Source organism: Hyphopichia burtonii (genome assembly GCF_001661395.1).
Source record: "Hyphopichia burtonii NRRL Y-1933 unplaced genomic scaffold HYPBUscaffold_3, whole genome shotgun sequence".
Classification (NCBI taxonomy): domain Eukaryota; kingdom Fungi; phylum Ascomycota; class Pichiomycetes; order Serinales; family Debaryomycetaceae; genus Hyphopichia; species Hyphopichia burtonii.
This window is the reverse complement of record NW_017963730.1, coordinates 807,856-822,542: the sequence shown is the minus strand read 5'-3', so window position 1 is coordinate 822,542 and position 14,687 is coordinate 807,856. Positions and strand designations below refer to the sequence as shown.

At 33.6% G+C, this 14,687-nt stretch overlaps 7 protein-coding genes across 7 annotated transcripts; 3 read left to right on the top strand and 4 right to left on the bottom strand.

The window, feature by feature from the left end:
* The first annotated feature begins 924 nt into the window (after positions 1-924).
* Positions 925-2,430, top strand: COQ4 (ubiquinone biosynthesis protein). The gene is made up of 2 exons (XM_020221097.1): positions 925-2,299; positions 2,369-2,430. The coding sequence occupies exon 1, from the start codon at positions 966-968 to the stop codon at positions 1,938-1,940; it is 975 nt and encodes a 324-aa protein (XP_020076873.1). The 5' UTR covers positions 925-965; the 3' UTR covers positions 1,941-2,299; positions 2,369-2,430.
* Positions 2,264-2,989, top strand: HYPBUDRAFT_107564 (uncharacterized protein; the record flags this gene model as incomplete). Its single annotated transcript, XM_020218564.1, has 2 exons — positions 2,264-2,299; positions 2,369-2,989. The coding sequence occupies 2 exons, from the start codon at positions 2,264-2,266 to the stop codon at positions 2,987-2,989; spliced, it is 657 nt and encodes a 218-aa protein (XP_020076872.1).
* An 8-nt stretch (positions 2,990-2,997) lies between these two features.
* On the bottom strand, positions 2,998-3,324 carry HYPBUDRAFT_107798 (uncharacterized protein; the record flags this gene model as incomplete). Its single annotated transcript, XM_020218585.1, has 1 exon — positions 2,998-3,324. One exon carries the CDS (start codon positions 3,322-3,324, stop codon positions 2,998-3,000), a length of 327 nt encoding a protein of 108 aa, XP_020076871.1.
* Positions 3,325-3,454: 130 nt separating this feature from the next.
* On the bottom strand, positions 3,455-4,203 carry RPS10 (40S ribosomal protein eS10). Its single transcript, XM_020221096.1, has 2 exons — positions 4,148-4,203; positions 3,455-3,915 (listed from the first exon to the last, which is right to left on the bottom strand). Exons 1-2 carry the CDS (start codon positions 4,197-4,199, stop codon positions 3,608-3,610), a joined length of 360 nt encoding a protein of 119 aa, XP_020076870.1. The 5' UTR covers positions 4,200-4,203; the 3' UTR covers positions 3,455-3,607.
* A 475-nt stretch (positions 4,204-4,678) lies between these two features.
* Positions 4,679-6,629, bottom strand: SIT1 (siderophore transporter). The gene has a single exon (XM_020221095.1). The coding sequence runs from the start codon at positions 6,603-6,605 to the stop codon at positions 4,740-4,742; it is 1,866 nt and encodes a 621-aa protein (XP_020076869.1). The 5' UTR covers positions 6,606-6,629; the 3' UTR covers positions 4,679-4,739.
* A 3,039-nt stretch (positions 6,630-9,668) lies between these two features.
* Positions 9,669-10,144, top strand: HYPBUDRAFT_152578 (uncharacterized protein; the record flags this gene model as incomplete). Its single annotated transcript, XM_020221094.1, has 1 exon — positions 9,669-10,144. A coding segment is annotated over exon 1 (418 nt), but the record flags the coding sequence as incomplete, so codon positions are not given.
* A 242-nt stretch (positions 10,145-10,386) lies between these two features.
* On the bottom strand, positions 10,387-14,022 carry HYPBUDRAFT_5636 (uncharacterized protein; the record flags this gene model as incomplete). Its single annotated transcript, XM_020223515.1, has 1 exon — positions 10,387-14,022. The coding sequence occupies one exon, from the start codon at positions 14,020-14,022 to the stop codon at positions 10,387-10,389; it is 3,636 nt and encodes a 1,211-aa protein (XP_020076867.1).
* Between the last annotated feature and the right edge of the window lie 665 nt (positions 14,023-14,687).

The following is a 14,687-nucleotide window of genomic DNA, read 5'->3' as shown; positions in this document are numbered from 1 at the left end:
CTAATAGCATTGACACTACTAATAATAAAGTTAAGAAGGGAGTGTCGCGTAAACCTCCTACTTCTGATATCAATAACATCGAAGTCATTAACAATGATATTCAAAACTCTTCAAACAAAATCATCAATCCAAATAAAAACAAACGAGAATATAATAAACCGCGTATTTTGAACGCTAATAAAAATGGGTTTAATCATTCACAAGATGGATCTCATTCTAAAGAACTTAATGGAAAAGAAAATAGCATGGATAGTCTTTTAGAAGTTTTAACGAGAGCCGACCAATCCCATGACCAGTCTAATTCAGTTACAGCAAATACATTGGGCTCCAATAGAAATACATCAAGATTCAATGATAACGACGTTCAACAGTCTGAGTTAACTCCTCCAAGTTCCGATGACGAATCTACTTCTAATAACAAAGTGCATGATGACGACCTAGTATTTAATACAGAAGATGTCAAAGATTCTTCTCTGATAACACCAGACTCAGACGAGAAGAACAGTCGTGATGAAAAGCAAACACAATTCAATTCAAAGCCTTCTATAAGACAAATACAAGAATTACAAATGCTCTCTACAAACAATAAAAGTATGGTATTCATGGGGCTCTCTGTGGTTTTAATTGGGTTCTTATATCAACGAATGACTGGTTAACGTTTTTTTATTACACTAATACTTATTCTGCAAAATTCCTTAATACCTTACAGATTTTTCTTACTTTATACACCAATGGCTTTTATGTTCTAATTAATCTTTGTATTTTTATGTTGCATTTTATATATAAATAAATAGTAGCAGTAAATGTGCTTATAACTAAACCACTTTATAGTCAAAACGCAAAAAAAAAATTGACCAAAAAAAAAATGTAAGAAATCATTGAGAAGAAGTGAAAAAATGGTGTGATATATACCGCTTTACCAACTACATTTTATTCCAGAGCTATCTACACATTACAAGTTCAGGATGCTATCTTTGGGCAGGTTAAGGGCTGGAGGTAAAGGTGTTCAAGCCTTCCGAAGTGGAGGGCATATCCAATCGCGTCAGTTTTTTCTCACGTCATTAGCGACCTTATTTGGCCCCATTATATTTAGTGAAAACAATCGATTGGCAGATAAGATGGAGAGTGGTCAATTACATTATAAGGATCCCAATTCTGTTTTCAATCAAGGTAGCAATGAGGATAACAGATACTTCAAGAGAAAAGAACCCAATTATCCAGGACATGTACCTCTTTACAATTTTGAAAAACTATTAATGATCTTGGGATCCTCGGCGGGAGCATATTTCCATCCAGAACGTAACGAGTTCATTGTTGGATTGGGAGAATCCACCGCGATAACTCCGGTTTTACGCAGCTTACAACATCAAATGTTATCAGATCCAACTGGTAGAAAGATTTTGAAAGAGAGACCTCGTATCACTTCGACATCATTAGACTTGGATTATCTTAGATCGCTACCAGAGAATACAATTGGAAATTCATATATCAAATGGCTTGACCGAGAAGGAGTGAGTCCCGATACTAGAGTTCCAGTTAAATACATTGATGACGAAGAATTAGCCTACGTTTATCAACGTTATAGAGAATGCCATGATTTCTACCATGCAATCACCGGATTACCAATCATAATTGAAGGAGAAATTGCCGTTAAAGTTTTAGAATTCATGAACATAGGAATCCCCATGTCGGGATTAGGTGCTTTATTTGCACCCTTAAGATTGAAAAAAAGCCAAAAGGAAAGATTATATAACATATACTATCCCTGGGCATTCAAGAGCGGATTGAACTCCAAACCTTTGATCAATGTTTACTGGGAAAATATCTTAACCAAAGATATAAACGAATTCAGGAAAGAAATGGGAATTGAAAAACCCCCAGATTTAAGAAACTTACGTAAAGAGTACTTTGAAAAATTGAAAAGGGCTAAAAAAATTTAATGTCTGTCGGTAACGAGCAATGCAATAACGTCATGATATAATACTTTTAACGAATATAATGTACTTGCCATTTTGTAGATGATCTTGTTTGACAGAGCCTCAGCCGTCTAAATCAGTGACTCCATCGAGCAATTTCAACAGTGAGACAAACAAACAAACCACGCTAACAAAGCAAAAAAAAAAAAAACGAAAGTACACCAAATTTCAAAACAGCAAGGGAATTTGGCTGGAATTGTAGGAATGACTTCTTCTTATAAGATCTCGGTTATCCGATAGGATTGAAAGACGAAGGACTGGAGAATAAAAGATCATTATCGAGTAATATGTCACAGTTATTGTACCAGTATTTTTTGAAAAAAGTATGTTGAGACGCAACCAATGTATTTACGCAACCAATGTATTTGGGGATTGATAACTAACGAGTATAGACCAACTTAGATCATGTGGTTCAAGTAGGACCCGAGGACGATCCATATTTTGAAGAGATACCGGAAAATGAGTTACATTTCTATCAAAGAAAGGGAGCTAGAAGAAAGAGAAGATTACCTGATTTTATTGATTCTAAAGATTTGAAAATTTTAGAAAGTGTAAAGAGAAAAGCATATAGATTAGATTTACAATTGAGTATATGTGGATTTCGATTAGGATGGGCCGGTATTATTGGGTTAATACCCGGAATTGGGGATTTGATTGCAGTTGCATTTGCATTACAATTGATTAAAAAAGCTGAACAAATTGACGGAGGATTACCGGCCTCGATTAGACTGAAAATGATGATGAATGTTGCATTTGATTTTGGAATTGGTTTAATACCAATAGTTGGTGATTTTTGTAATATTGCCTTTAAATGTAACTCGAGAAATTTTATATTGCTAGAAAAATATCTAATGGAGAAATATAGTAAGAAGCTAGGGATAAAGATTAAACTGGGAGAAGCCCAAAACTTAGCCGAAAGAGAATTGAAGCAAACCTATGAGAAGGAGACGCATACCAAAAAGAATAAACCTGATCTACCGCCTAGATCTGAGAATGAAGGTCAAGTAGTATAATTTTTCGTTCAAAGTTTATCGAATTCATCTTCTAAATAGCTTATTCTTGATTTGAAATCTTCAACAAAGAGATTCAATTGATCTAGTTTCATGAACGTCATTTCAAGATCTTTTGATTGAGTAATTAGTTTATCTATATCTTGTAATTCTTCATTTAGTTGTAATTGATCATTTAAATAACTTTCATTTATCAATTTATTCTTATTATTTATCGATTGAAACGTTTTTTCAGATAGCGTGGCTATAGTGTCATTGATTTTATAGATTAGATAATCATAGTTGACAGCCAACTCTTTAAGCTCAAACGGATCATCGTCTGGATGTTCTTCATTCATGCTTGGTTCTTCCAAACTCCCAGACTCCGCAATCAGTCTGTCCATTTTAGCTTTGCTGCGCTGGTGCACGGGCGGACTTACAACCATCTACAACTAGTATAATAGTAATATTTTTTATTTTATATATAAAGCACAATAATTAAATTAATTGGTAGAAAAAAAAAGACCTATAGGGGGGAAAACTCATAAATTAACAAAAGAAACTAATAATGAAACATATTTTATAATAAAAACAAGTCTTTCTTTTCATAATGATAGATTATCTTCCTTTTAGCTAATTAATTTAATCACGAGCTCTTCTTCTGTAACCACCATCGTTTCTTCTTGGACCTCTTTGGAATCTTGGTCTTTCAGCTGGAGCACCCATTAATCTGGTGACTGGTAAGATACCTTCTGGGATACTTAATTCATTTCTTAAGTATTCAACACCTTCATCAGTTAAGGTGTAGTAGTAATATTGCCATGAAAATTGAGTTTTAACGTAACCTTTAGAAGTTAAGGATTGTAAAGCTTTGATGACAAACAAGTTTTTGGTGTCAATTTCATCGTGTTTTGGTTGATCGTAATCTTTTTTGGCGACAACAACACCTTCTATAGAATGCGTTAGTATATAGGTTTTATATTTTTCATTTCCTCCAAGTGATGATACGATATTATCACATCTAGTCTTCATTTGCTTGTAGCTGGGGTCACTGGCGACTGCCTCGGACTGCTTCTTACATCAAATATCAACGTCTTCATCCTATTCATCTCTTATTCAAAAATTTTCATCATCAATCATCACTTGTCGAAAAATGATTCTTCCAGACTCAACGGTACATACCTTGGAAGAGGTATTGGTGGATCTTTTTTCTTTCTTCTCTTGGAATCAACATGATGGATACTGAACTATACTTTGTATGTAAAGGTATTCAAAAAGGAGAATTTAAGTATATACAATAACTTTCAAAAACCAGAGTAAGTGAATTTTTTTCCTTTTTTTTTTTTTTTTCCACTCCCAAGTTTTTCCATAAAACTTTTTCAGTGGGTTTTTGGTGGTGCACCATAGTTAAGAGTGGGATGCGCTCGCATTCTCTTGAAGAGTGGATGGGAGAAAAAAAAGGATCACGTGCGGAGAGCGGTGCGCGAGGGCAGCAGCCCTAATGAAAACGAAACCGGTTGCATTTCTTTTATGAGACGGGTGTGTGCGTGTACCAGTCTATTGGTTTGATTATGGTTATTACTGCAATTATGGTATGTGACGGGATGTAGTCTGATAGTATATTGGCAGGATGCATTGTAGATGCTATGAAGTTGACGGTGGACGAGCGGTCAAATGAAAAGCGGCGGACTTAGTGGAATGCACATACGGTTGCAAAATAGTATTAAAAAGTATACAGAATTGAATATACAAGAATTAAAGAGATATTAAAAGATTAAACGTTAGAAACTTGGGTGGATTCTTTATTTTTCGCTTCTTTGGGTTTACCACCTTTCAAAGCATTTCTGATGAAGTCAGAAAGAGATTCGTGTTGTTGTTCTTCTTCGACTTGTTCAAGAGATTGATCATTAGTTAATTTATGATCTCTTAATAAGAAAGTGGCTAAAATCATTGGAACACATAACACTAAACAAACAATCATGAAGATTCTTTGAACGTATTTATAACCAGCTACAACCCCTTCTCTTGTTTTAGTACCCCAAGGATTTTGCGCAACGAATTGATAAGGTTGTTGATATGCAAAGGTTGCAGTAGATAAAGAAACTCCATGTTTGACAATTTCTTTGAATAAAGTTTGGGTCCAAATAGCACCAGCAATGGCAGAACCAAAGGAAGCACCAATACGGTATAAAGTATAAATAAATGAAACTGCAATGGCCATATGTTCATGGCTTACACATGTTTGAACACTAACAACAATTGGATAGGTGAAACAAACAGTACCCAACCCCAACACAACAAACCCACCAATAATACCGGAATGAGAACTTTCACCAGCCCTGAAATGGTATAAGAGACCAAAAGCCACCAACCAAAGACAACACCCGGTTATAATCAAGCCTTTCAATCTACGGAAATAAACCATGAAAAGACCAACAAATATACCAGCAAGGGTTGAAACAAAAGAAGCTAAACTAGAGATTCTAGTAGCAGAAGTGCTACTTTCATTAATAGCAATAAGTAAAACTGCATAAATGAAATTTGATTCGATTGAACTAATACAATTGAGAAGGAAAGCAATGATAGAAGCAGACCAAATACCACGATCTTTTAATAAAAACACTGGGATTAATGGATTTTTAGCAAATCTACCTTCCCAAATAAGGAAAACGGGGAGTAAGAAAACACCAACTACAATTGGAGCAAGAATAGAACCACTTTTCCACTTTGAGTGAAGTTGACCGGCAGTGGTGACAGAAGAAGCTAAAGTGAAAGGAATTAAAAGACAACCAATACCAACTAAAAATAAAAGTAAACCAATGATATCTAAATTCCAAAAAATATATTTAGCAAAACCTTTAAATCCCAATTCTTGAAATTTAGTTTTACGTTGTTTGAAAGCCTTCCATTCTTCAGTTTTCCCAGCTTTAATTCTCATATGAATCATACAACAAACCAAAGGAATACAAGCTAAGGGGTAAATAAAAGCCCACATCCCAATCCCCCATTTCCAATTCATTCCAACTGCACTAACCACATTACCGGAAATCCATGTATTAATAATGAATGGGAAGGCCGGTACAAATGAATAGAATAATCTCCATTTCAAACTAGAGAAATCAGATACAATGAAAAGAACAACTATAATTGCCCCAGTGTATCCAATTTGGTAAAAAATAGACCCTGCAGCATATTTTTGAACATCAACTGCTTGACATTCAATAATGGTACCAACGACATAAAAGAGAATTGAAACAATGAAAAGCTCCAATCTCCCAAATAAATCAGCTAACCTAGCATAAACCGGTTGGAATCCAGCACCAACAAAAGCAGTAATAACACTAATGGTTGATAATAAAGAATGCGCCAGATACGAATCCGTAGCATACCCAGTTAAGACTCCTCGAACTTGACCATCTAACCCATAAGCATAACCAACTAAAAAGGCACTTATTAATAAGATGACCTTGTAATACCATGCTTCATATTGCTTAGCCAATATTTCGGCTTTTTCAACCCCAATGGATTTGGTTTCAATCAAAGTCTCATCGTCTGAGTAATGCTGTTCACTAAAGTCCTTTTCACTAGCTGCTAATTTATCATTACTAGCAATAGATGCGGTCTTATTTTCTGAAGACATCCTGCTAATTCAAATTGAAAAAAAGAATGTAAGTCCTGCTGCCAAAAGGACACTGCTGAAAATAATCGGGAATTGGACTGGTTTAAATATATTCCTGGGGATATACTAGCTTGACAAAAGAAAAGTATAGCTTTAACTGAAATTTGCCTTAAAATAAACCGAAAAAAAGAAAAAATAAGGGCACAAAGGAGAAAAAATTTTTTTAGATGCATCAGATAATTTTTCTGTCTCGTATCGCATCACCAAATGAGCTTTTGGGGAATCCAATTGTAAAACCGAATACGGCATCAGTTACGAATGCCCTGTTGCTCGGGGTTTGCAATTGGACTATTTTCCTTTCGCCAGAAATGACATGACGTTACTTCATGTGTCATTGGCTGGGTTTGGCGTTCTGCGTTGTAACAACAGCTTAAGGCATTTAATTAATTGACGTTATTCTCTCCCGTACACCATTCGAGAAGAAGATTTAAGTTAAAAAAATTTTTTTATAATTTACGCACGTGATTTGTGGGTTTATGGGTCCGTGCACCAAAAAAAGTAAACACCCGTGCACCAAATATTTTTAAACATCCCCCCATAATCCAGCTTTGATTGAAGGTATAAGTATCGAGAAGTATCGAGCAATATCATACTTACCAAGCAGATAGAATGCGGTCTTTCATCAAGAGTCACCGGAAAAATGAGTCTTTAACATCGCAGGAAAGCTTGAGTGATTACGGATACCCGTTTGACAGTAATACTCCCATCCAATCGCCAGTTATTAATCAGTCATCTCAATTAACTCCTCCACAAACTTATTCATCTTCAATCAGTAGTCCCAAAAAACTATTGACCCCCATTAAGAATTTGTTTTCCAATAGCCATGGTAAGCCAGGGACATCTTCGACAAATAAGTTTGGCCATAAACGAGAAAACCATTCGATATCAAACATCTCTGACTTGACAAATGATGCTGGGAAAACCCCATTGGTTAAATTGAATACTTCAATAGCTAGTAAAAATGCATTAGCACCTCCGCCTGTTTTCATGAGTAAACAGCCGAGAAGCTCTTCTTCTCCAATAATACCCATTCAACTTCCTAAACAAGTATCCTTGAATTCTCTGATTAAAAAACAAGTTTCATTTAAAGAAAGCTCCAAAGATGAAAAACAAGTCTCTTTCAAAGGGAAACCTGACATCCTGCAACCTCCGTCAAACCCACCTCCACCGCCACCTCAACAGTCTTTAGAAGCACAACCATCAAATCTACAAGAACAACCCCAAGCTGATGATACACAAAATCTGACCGAGTCTGATTATGAGTACTATGAATCCGATTCAGATGATTCTCAATTCTCTTTTATCAAAGATCGAAGAGGAGGTAGAAATACTTCGGTAAAATATTATAAAACGAAAAAATCAAAAAATGATTTCAATGAACACGATTTGGGTTATGAAATTGATGAATTTAGTAATTATGATTATGAAAATAATGGGTTGGATGATTTTGACGATTTTGAAGATCAAAATTTCGAAAAAAATATTTTTGATGATGATAATAGCTTTGAAAATGTTAATAATATAAATGATGATGTATCCTCGGGAAAAGACGATTCCATCTTTAACAATGATAATAGCTTTGAAAATGTTAACAATCTAAATGATGATGTATCATCGGGCAAAGATGATTTCGTCTTTAACAATAATGATGATGACTACGACAATGGTCTAAATGACTATGATGACAATGGGTTGGATTATGATGAGCAAGATGAGTATGATCAACTCAATGAAATAAGTGATTATGATAATGCTTATGATGACTTGAATGAAAATGCTTATGATGACTTGAATGAAAATGCTTATGATGACTTAAATGAAAATGCTTATGATGACTTAAATGCAAATAACGAGTATAAACAGGATACTTTTGAAGATGAAATCATAGACGATGATTATAATGAAGAACAAGAAGAAACATTGATTCAACCAAAATTCGAATTGGATCCAGATGTAAAAGAACAATTGAAAAATTATCAACCTTACCATCACTCATATCATTTATCAATCCAAGATTTAAACCCTGTAAAGGAGGAACCTCAATCTTCATCTAATTCAGAAGTTAATGAGGTGGACATCTTGGAAAATTATTTGGAATTCAGTAATTCTCCTTCGTTATCTCAATCAAATTTCGAAACTCCAGATTTGAATAATGACCAAAATAATAATTTACAATTATATGATCTAAATTCTCCAATAATTAGTGGTTTGACATTCGGTTCGACAATGAGATACACTCCTAAATCTAATCAAAATCCTCGCGATGATGTTCTAAATATAAACGATAAGGAAATCATGTCCAAAAGAATCTTGAAAAGCTTCCATAGTTCCTTAGACGAAAACTTAAACACTGAAATCCCAAACAAAATTTCAAATATGGAAAATTTTGACTTTAAATTGAATGAGCCTAGCAATGATATTGGATTGGGTATTTCTCTGTCAAATGAGAAATCAGTCGAATCGTCAATTACAAATTCAACCATTTCATCAGATACGACCTTTGATAAAGTGACGGCTAGACTGTCAATCAATGAAATGATGGATCTATTGGGATCATTAGAATTGAATAACGAAATAGATGAAAATTTTGATAACCCAAAAGACAATAATAAAGAAAGAAACAAAACCAAAAGATCTTCGGTTATTGGTATGATGGATTTCTTATCAAATATGGAATCGAATATTGAAAAAAATGATCATGATGAAAAAAAAGTTAAACAAAACAGAAAATCAATTATTGATATGATGAATAGCTTATCATTACTCGAGAATTCAAATGTGGACTCAAATACAAAACGAAAATCAATTACAAATATGATGAATACATTATCAAAAATCGATCAAGATAATGAATTAAACTGTCTTAATGATAAACCTAAAAAGAAAACGCTTTTAACTAAATTAAATGAAAATAATAAAAATAATTCAAAAAGATATTCCTGGTTTAGCAATGATGAAAAATTAACTTTCAAGACTTTAGACTCAAATTCAGTAAAAAGCTCTTCCTCCGATAATGAAGAACCAGAAAATTATCATTTTGATCAAGACTTATTAGATGAAGTTAATCAAATGCCGGAGGATTTTGATTTTGAAGAACATGAGAATTTACAACACGAAAGAGAACAGCAACAAAACTTGGGTGGATTCTATAGGTCAAAATCATACAAGAATAAACCAATGAAGGCAGTCATTGATATGAATAATTTTTCCACAAATAAAATTGAAACTTTAAATAAAACCGTTACTTTTTACAGAAGTAATAGTACAAAATCCAATAATGAGTTAAACAGCTCAAGAAGCATAAGCCGTGCTCCTTCTGGTAGGTCACTTCTTTCATTTGGATCATTGAATGAAGAAGACTCCGAAGATGAAGACGACGACACTAAGACTTTACCATCTTTCAAATCAACTCCTTCGTCTTCAATGAATGGAGATATAAATCTTAGAAATTTAGGAACTATTACCGAAACTGATAGTCCTCGTTTAAAATAAACTTGAAGTATACTTTGTATTATATGATTGTTATTCAAAAAGTCTGTAATTCAAAAAGTCTGATTTTTTATACATTAATTATCTATATATTTTTGGTAAATTTGACCTTAAAAGTTGTAAAAATACAAAGTAAATGAAGAAGAAAAAATTAAAAAGCGAAAAAACATTTTGACAGAAAAAGTGAATGTATGAGAACGAAAGAATTAAAGGAAGATGAATTAAAAACAAAAGTATTAAATATTGCAAAGGATTAGGTAGGCTTTGACACTGCTCTTTGTTTCATGAAAGTATTGAAATCATAATTTTCAGATGTAGTATAATCAAAATAGTTTGATTCTCGTGAATTTTGAGGTGAATTGAATATATTCAAGTTTGAATATAAATTTGGTTGACTTTTTGAATTAGTAAAATTAACATTCTTGGTTGGTTTTGGAGGTTGAATTCTTTTTGAATGATAGTTGACACTGTTATTAGATCTACCAGAAGTATGTGAGTTAATCGATTGCCCTTTTCTCGCTTGACTCAAATTTTCTATTGGCGATCTTCCCATTCCCCTAATGGCTTGCATCTGTTTGTATATTTCGATCGTATTGGGTCTTTCTTTAAGTTGTAATTGAGCTTCTGATGACACTCCACTTTCGAATGATGCTGCACTTGCATATGAACCCGATGAAGAAGTTGACAACATGGAATTTGATCTAGATACCCAGTCTGTTTGATATTTTGAATAAATACTAGACAAGTCGTCTCTAGATGAATTTTCTGATTCGTTTTCTTCTACCAAGACCACCTCAACGTCTTTACCATCCTTCTTCTCAGTGATTGACCTGTATGAGAGTTTAGAATCATTTCTTTGAATCATACAAACATCAACGTTTTCTTCAGTTAGATCAATAGTAATACTATCCACTTCCGAGTTAGTACTCTGACTGCTACTTTTTGAATAGACTGAACCTGATTTCTTTTTCAATCCTTTAAATTGAATTTGATTAGGCTTAGCTTTCAGTTGTTTTTGTCTGTTTATTTCATTTGAAATATCTTTCGAGTTTGGAAGGTTTTCAAAAGTAACATTTGGTGTTTTGTATATCTCATTGACAGTTGGAGTGTTTGACACATTGTCTGGGAAGTCATCAACCTGTGATTTTGCTTCTATGAAATCGACTTCATAACTGACTGGTCTAGGAGGTTCATTAATTACAATGTCCATGTTAGAGGGTAAATCCTTAATCTGTTCTTTGCTCGATTGTTTACGAGTTTGTTTCTGTATACCAGGTTTTGATTTAACCAGAGAAGTGGATTTCGATCTAGAATGTATTCTAGTTGGTGATACTGGTAAATCATTATTTTGGAAGTCAATTCCATACATTGATTTGTTTCTTCTGTGTCTAACTGGAGAAGAAGAAGAAGATCTTGGCCTATTACCTTTTTCATTGACTTGAGATGGTGGCTCCAGAATTCGTCTATTTGAATAATCAATAGGATCCTTATCAAAGGCTTCATTCAACTGTTTAATATTTGGTGATGACTTTGATTTCATGGCAGGGATAAAGATATCATCGCTATCACTATCAGTAACATCATCACCATGCATCATTTTAAATTGCTCTTTTATAATTTCTTGAGAGGCTCTAGTAGGAACACCAATTGGTTCTAATTTACCGTTTGACATTTGACTACCTATAGATGCTGAAGTTTCCGAGGAAAATCCAGATTCAGAAGGTAAATCGTCGAATGTTGTACCATTGAAAGATGAAGTAGATCTTCTTGTAGAGTATGAATCTGCCACTGATTTATTAGATAAATCAGGAATTTCAATTTGACCAGTTGATTGGGACATATGACTAAATCTTGATCTATGACTTTTCATTGAATTACTTGATAATTGTCTGCTTCTCATTTCCCTACTATTTGTTATATTTTGACTATTATTAGGGAAACTAAAGCGTTTACCTGCACCATTATTATCTTTTTCTTTAAAAGGAGGAGTATTAGATTTCTCATTTAATGATTTACTTTTATTTGATAATTTGGCTAATGATTGTTCGATTTCATCTTGAAGAGGAGGAGGAGTAGGGCGATTTTTTCTTGATTTTGCTGGAGATACTTCTCTGGAAGGTTCTCTAGTAGCATTTCTTGATATTCTTAATGGAGCAGTTTCAACTTTTTCAATTTCAGTATTCAATTCGGGCAAAGGAGGCAATTCTTTTGAATTAATTTTGGATGCAAAATCGAATTCACCAGTTGCTGGAGAATTAAGAGAATCTTCAATACTGATATCGATACTTTTTTGAAGAGAGTTCCAAGAGCTTTCAGTAGAAGATGACAGAGTAGACTTAGCTGAAGCTTTAGAGTTATTTCTATTTAATTCTTCAATTTTTGGTTTCTCTTGTGAAGTTTTATCAGTATTCTTCACTGAAGGAGATTCGATATTTGTAATAGTGGTTGATACCATTGGGATATTTGTATTTATATTCTTAGTACTTCTTAAAGAAGGATTATTACTAAAGTTCATGAAATCACCAACTGAACTGAAAGAACTTACTGATGAAACATGAGATTCATCACTGAAACTTCTTTTATATATTTTTAATACATTATCTTTACTTTGATTTGGAATTTGGCCATATTGAATAGCATGATTTGCTTTATTTTGATTTGGAGGAAAACGTTGATTCATAATCAAATTATTTGGCAAATCTGATTTACTAAGTAAATTAGCCGTTGGTCTTGGAACTTTTGATTTGGTAATATTTGGATTTAAGATTAAAGGATGAGCTTCATGAGTTTTTTCAGTATCATTTCTATGAGGCAGTGGTGCAATAAAATTGACGTTAACAGGTCTAGGGGGGGAGGCTGGTTTAACATGTTTTTGTTTATTTTTTCGTTGTTGTTGTTGTTCTTCTTGTTCTTGTGACAGTTGTAAAGACAGTTTCTTTAATTGATTTGAAATCGGTTGTTTAATGTTAGGTTGAGATGACAGCGACAAGTTTCCTGAAGGATAACAATGAGGGGGATGATGAGATTCCACATTTAACCTAGGAACTTCTTTTACGAAACTTTCGTCTGTTGGTAAGTTAATTTTTGAAATATTAATATTTGCAGTATTTAATGATTTTGAAATAAGGTGCGAATTTTTATTTAAAGATGGATCTGGAGGTAATTCTTTTTCTAGTTTTGATTTAATACTCGAAGCTCTTGAACTACCACTATTAGAAGCCTCTTCAATGATACTTAATTCATCGTGTGACATGAATTGTTTTTGTATATTGAGTTTTGAAGATTTTCTCTTATTTTTAGTTACTGGAGGAGGTTTACGATTTGCATTTTGAATTGGAGGGAAATCATCAATTTCTAAATCTTCTTCATCAGACAGATCAATTTTTTCATAACCATTACCAGTATAAACCAATCTTGAACCTTTGCTAATTTTGTTTTGATTGTTAGGAGTAGCACCTAAAGATTTTGAACCACCTGATCTTGAAGGAGTAGGCGAACCTTGAGGAGTAGCAACTGTAGAAGAAGCAATTGGTTTATTTTTTGGGCTTAATTTAGGAGGTAATTGTAAAGTGAAAGGAATTGGAATGACATAATCCTTTGAATGACTATTTATATGTAATCTTTTCGAAATTGGAGAATTTGATAATGATTTAATTTGCAGTTGAGAAAATGAAACCCCCGAGTTATTCGTTGCCAACAGATGAATGTCGTCCAGACTTGCAAAAGGTACCGAAGGAATTCTCATATCAAAGAAGTTAGGGTCAGTTAGAGGCAATGGACGACGGTTTTTAACTGGGGAGGATGATCGTGCTCTTCTTTCAATTGGATATGGAAGATGATTTTCTAATGAAAGATCATCAAAAGATTTTATTAATTTAGAAGAATCCATCTTCTTTTTATTTGTTTAATTTCTTATAATAGGTTGTAATGCTGGAAGTTTGGAAATAGGATTGTTCACCTTTGTTTTGCAGAAATTCTTTGTCTTTAGCAAATAAGTAAAAAGGAACAAAGTTAACCACCAGACAAGAAGGAATTAATAGACGTCAATTACTTTATGCAACACAAGCACCTGGTTAAACCAACAGTTGGAAGATAATAGACAGAGAAACCTCGAGCAACTAACACCACGGGAAGAATAAGATAGAACAATCAAACCAGGTCAATTTCTTCAAAATGAAAGGAAAAGTAATTGAAGAATTAAAAAAAAATTGTAAAAAAAGAAAAGAAAAGAAAGAAAGACTAATTAATATTAAAAATAGGAAATAATGGAGGCGGTAAACAAGGGCACAGATGGGAACAAAACCAACTAACTACAATGAAATGACATAGGGATGAACTACGAGACAAGCTCTACTTGAAATCTTGCTAGCTTTACTGTACTTACTCGGCTTCTAGTGGCCAATGAGATTACCCAAGTTGACTACAACCCATCTTCCACTCCACCTCTAGACCATTCCACACCCTGGACGAAGGTCCAGCCTTTCGATCAACAATCCTTAATTCTGTTGATAGACAAAGTTCAATAAAGAGAGTATTGCATCGAGATTTGGTGTT

Excerpts from the sequence above, each read along its gene's own strand:
- COQ4 (XM_020221097.1), top strand. The coding sequence starts at position 966 with ATGCTATCTTTGGGCAGGTTAAGGGCTGGAGGTAAAGGTGTTCAAGCC.
- RPS10 (XM_020221096.1), bottom strand. The coding sequence starts at position 4,199 with ATGTTGATTCCAAGAGAAGAAAGAAAAAAGATCCACCAATACCTCTTC. Across the intron at positions 3,916-4,147 it reads CCACCAATACCTCTTCCAAG|AAGGTGTTGTTGTCGCCAAA; the intron begins GTATGTACCGTT and ends CGCATTCTATAG.
- SIT1 (XM_020221095.1), bottom strand. The coding sequence starts at position 6,605 with ATGTCTTCAGAAAATAAGACCGCATCTATTGCTAGTAATGATAAATTA.